Here is a 2,700-nt window from a genome sequence, read left to right on the forward strand (position 1 = left end):
GAAAGGGCAGATTTTAAAGCCCAGGGAGAGTTCTGGCACCTCAGCAGTGTCCCTGGCTGGGATGGGGGATTTGGGAAGCCCTGGAACACTCCGGGGGCTGCAGAGCCAAGGGGAAGGTGGCCCAGAGAGGAGATTCCAGCATCTTCTGTTTTCCCTGGAGCGTCTTGCAGGGCTCTGCAGAGCCCTGGCCCTGGTTCAGCAGCACATCCGAGACAAAGGAGAAGAGAAAAGAAATCCTTTTCTTTGCCCCCTTTCTCTACCTGCTTTGATCATCACAAAAAGCATCACACCCCCTCCAAACCCCAAAAAGAATTCCTCAGCAACGCACAAAGGGGCTTTACATCCCTCCTTCTCTCCCTGTTTACTGCTTAAAAAACTTAATTTTAATAATATTTTTAAAAATATACCTTTAATATTATTATATTAATTAATATATTAATATTTAGTATTTAAAAGCAATGTTTGGATTTTTTATATGAGGGAGTGTTTAATACATATTTTATATAATATCTTGTATATTAATACACTACGTTTACTATATTAGGAATAATGTATTATTGTATAAAAAAGAAATATATAATATATTAATTTTAAATATAATAGAAATAATATTTTAATGACATATATTTTAATAATTTTTCAGATATTAATATTTTATATGAAATACTATTTATTAATATAGAAATATAGATTTTCAACAATATTATATATTAATATAGAAATTATTTATAAATAAAATTATAATAAGTAAATTAAAAGTAAAGGTAATAAAATTTTTTAAATTTATGTAAATAAAAAGTAATATACATATGAATTATTATATAAACTTAAAACATTATATATTAAAAATACGTTTTAACATCGATATAGTCTATATCGTACATTAATATTTCACATATTAGAGGAGTTTTTAAATATAAAAATACGATCTATTAAAGCTCCGGGAACCGCAGCGACATCTTTTAGAATCGCTGTTGCCCTTTTAAGACGCGTCGCCCTTTTAAGACGCGTCGCCCCTTTAACAGCGTTGCCCCTTTAAGCGCGGGAGGTGGGGCCCGCACGGCGGCTGCGCGGGTCGGTGCCTCCAACTTTCAACTTTTGGGATTCGTTTCCTCGGGAGGGGTTTTGGGGGGAGCTTTGGGGGCCCCCCAGGGCGGGCACAGCTCCCACCCTCCCTCCCGGCCCCGCCCGGGGCTCCGGTCCCGCCCGCACCATGGTGTCCTGGATCCTCAGCCGGGTGATCGAGTGAGTGGGTTCCGGGGGGGTGTGATGGGGAGGGGTTTGGGGCGGGGGAGCCCCCGATCCGCTGTTCCCCCCGCCGGGTGTGTTCGGTTAACGGGAGGTCCCCGTGCCGGTCCCGCAGCGGGGACTTAACGGAGCGGCCCCAGGCGGGGTTTGGGGGGGGCGACCCCAAATCGCTTCCATGGGGGTAACCAGCCCCTTATCGCCACTCCCCACCCCTGAAAATGCGTCTCTGAGCTGCTGCCGAGCCTTCCTGCGCGTCCTGGGGGGCGAGCTCGGCCTGGGGTCCCCTGCATCAACAATTGAGGGGGTCCCCTGTATTGCCCCGGAGGGGTCCCTGCATCGCCCCGGAGGAGGGGGGCGTGCTCAGAGGGTCCCCACATCGCCTGGGAGGGGTCTCTGCATCGCTTTGGAGGGGTTTCTTGCTCGGAGGGGGTCCCCTGCATTGCCTGGGAGGGGTCCCTGCATCTGGGGAGATCCCTGCATCACCCAAAGTTATCCCTGCATCGTCTAAAGGGATCCCTGCTGAGGGTCTTCACATCGCCTGGAGAGGGTCCCTGCATCAACTGGGGGGCTCCTGCATCACCGAGAGGGTCCCCACACCCAGCCCTGACCCCCCCCAGCCCCGTTCGCCCCCGTCTCCCACGCCGTGGCCAGCTGGGCTGGGTGCCCAGTGACCCCCCGTGCCTGGCGAGCCCCCCGTGGGGCAGCAGGGAACCGTGGGTGCCCCCAGCTCCCCCTCTCCAGGTCCAGGAGGGTGTCGGGGTGTCCCGGCTGTGCCCGGCACACGAGGTGGGTGTTTTGGGGGGTGGCACCCGCGGGGACCGAGCCCGTGCCCTGCCACCTCCTCCTGCCACCGCCCCGACAGGTCCAGCCAGTCCCCGTGGGCGTGGGAGTGACTCGGTGCTCATGGCCGGCTCCCCACGGCGGCTCCCGGGTGGCTCCGACCCTCTTCCCGACCCTCTTCCCGACCCTTTTCCCGACGGCTCCGGGCTGGGGGCGGTGCTGGGGGGGCTCAAAGCCAGGTTTTGGCGCTGGGGCCGCCGGCTCTGCTGGTCCCTGTTCCTGCTGCTCTACGCGGGCTGGCCGGGCTGCCTCACCCCCCCTCTGCGTTACAGGCTGGTTTTTGGGATGCTCTACCCGGCCTACGCATCCTACAAGGCTGTGAAGGCCAAAAACATCCGGGAATACGTGAGTAGCCCCTTACCCGGGCTCCAGCCCTGCTTCCCGGGCTCCAGTCTCTGCCTTTCCCTGGCTCCAGTCCCCACTGATGGGCTCCAGCCCCTCCTTTCCCTGGGCCCTTCCTGAGCTCCAGCCCCCCTTTTCCCTGAGCTCCAGCCTTCCTCTTTCTCTGGGCTCCAGTCCCCCTTTCCCAGTCTCCAGTTCCCCTTTTCCCAGTCTCCAGTTCCCCTTTTCCCAGTCTCCAGTTCCCCTTTTCCCAGTCTCCAGTTCCCCTTT

The 2,700-nt window shown here is 54.1% G+C and overlaps 1 protein-coding gene across 3 annotated transcripts in view; it reads left to right on the plus strand.

Annotated features, from left to right (window-relative positions):
* Window positions 1–1,030: 1,030 nt before the first annotated feature.
* The window catches only part of REEP4 (receptor accessory protein 4), a 4,667-nt gene continuing 2,997 nt past the window's right edge, over window positions 1,031–2,700 (plus strand). The window contains exons 1-2 of one of the 3 annotated variants that reach the window (XM_027709278.1): window positions 1,031–1,245; window positions 2,361–2,433. In XM_027709278.1, coding sequence (XP_027565079.1) covers window positions 1,214–1,245; window positions 2,361–2,433 — 105 coding nt within the window. In that variant the 5' untranslated portion in view covers window positions 1,031–1,213. Of the gene's footprint in view, window positions 1,246–1,331; window positions 1,430–1,904; window positions 2,035–2,360; window positions 2,434–2,700 lie in introns of those variants that run through there. The other 2 variants (XM_027709279.1, XM_027709280.1) reach the window with 2 other exon arrangements.

This window comes from Neopelma chrysocephalum, unplaced genomic scaffold (genome assembly GCF_003984885.1).
Source record: "Neopelma chrysocephalum unplaced genomic scaffold, ASM398488v2 Primary Assembly neopelma1_96734, whole genome shotgun sequence".
Lineage (NCBI taxonomy): Eukaryota > Metazoa > Chordata > Aves > Passeriformes > Pipridae > Neopelma > Neopelma chrysocephalum.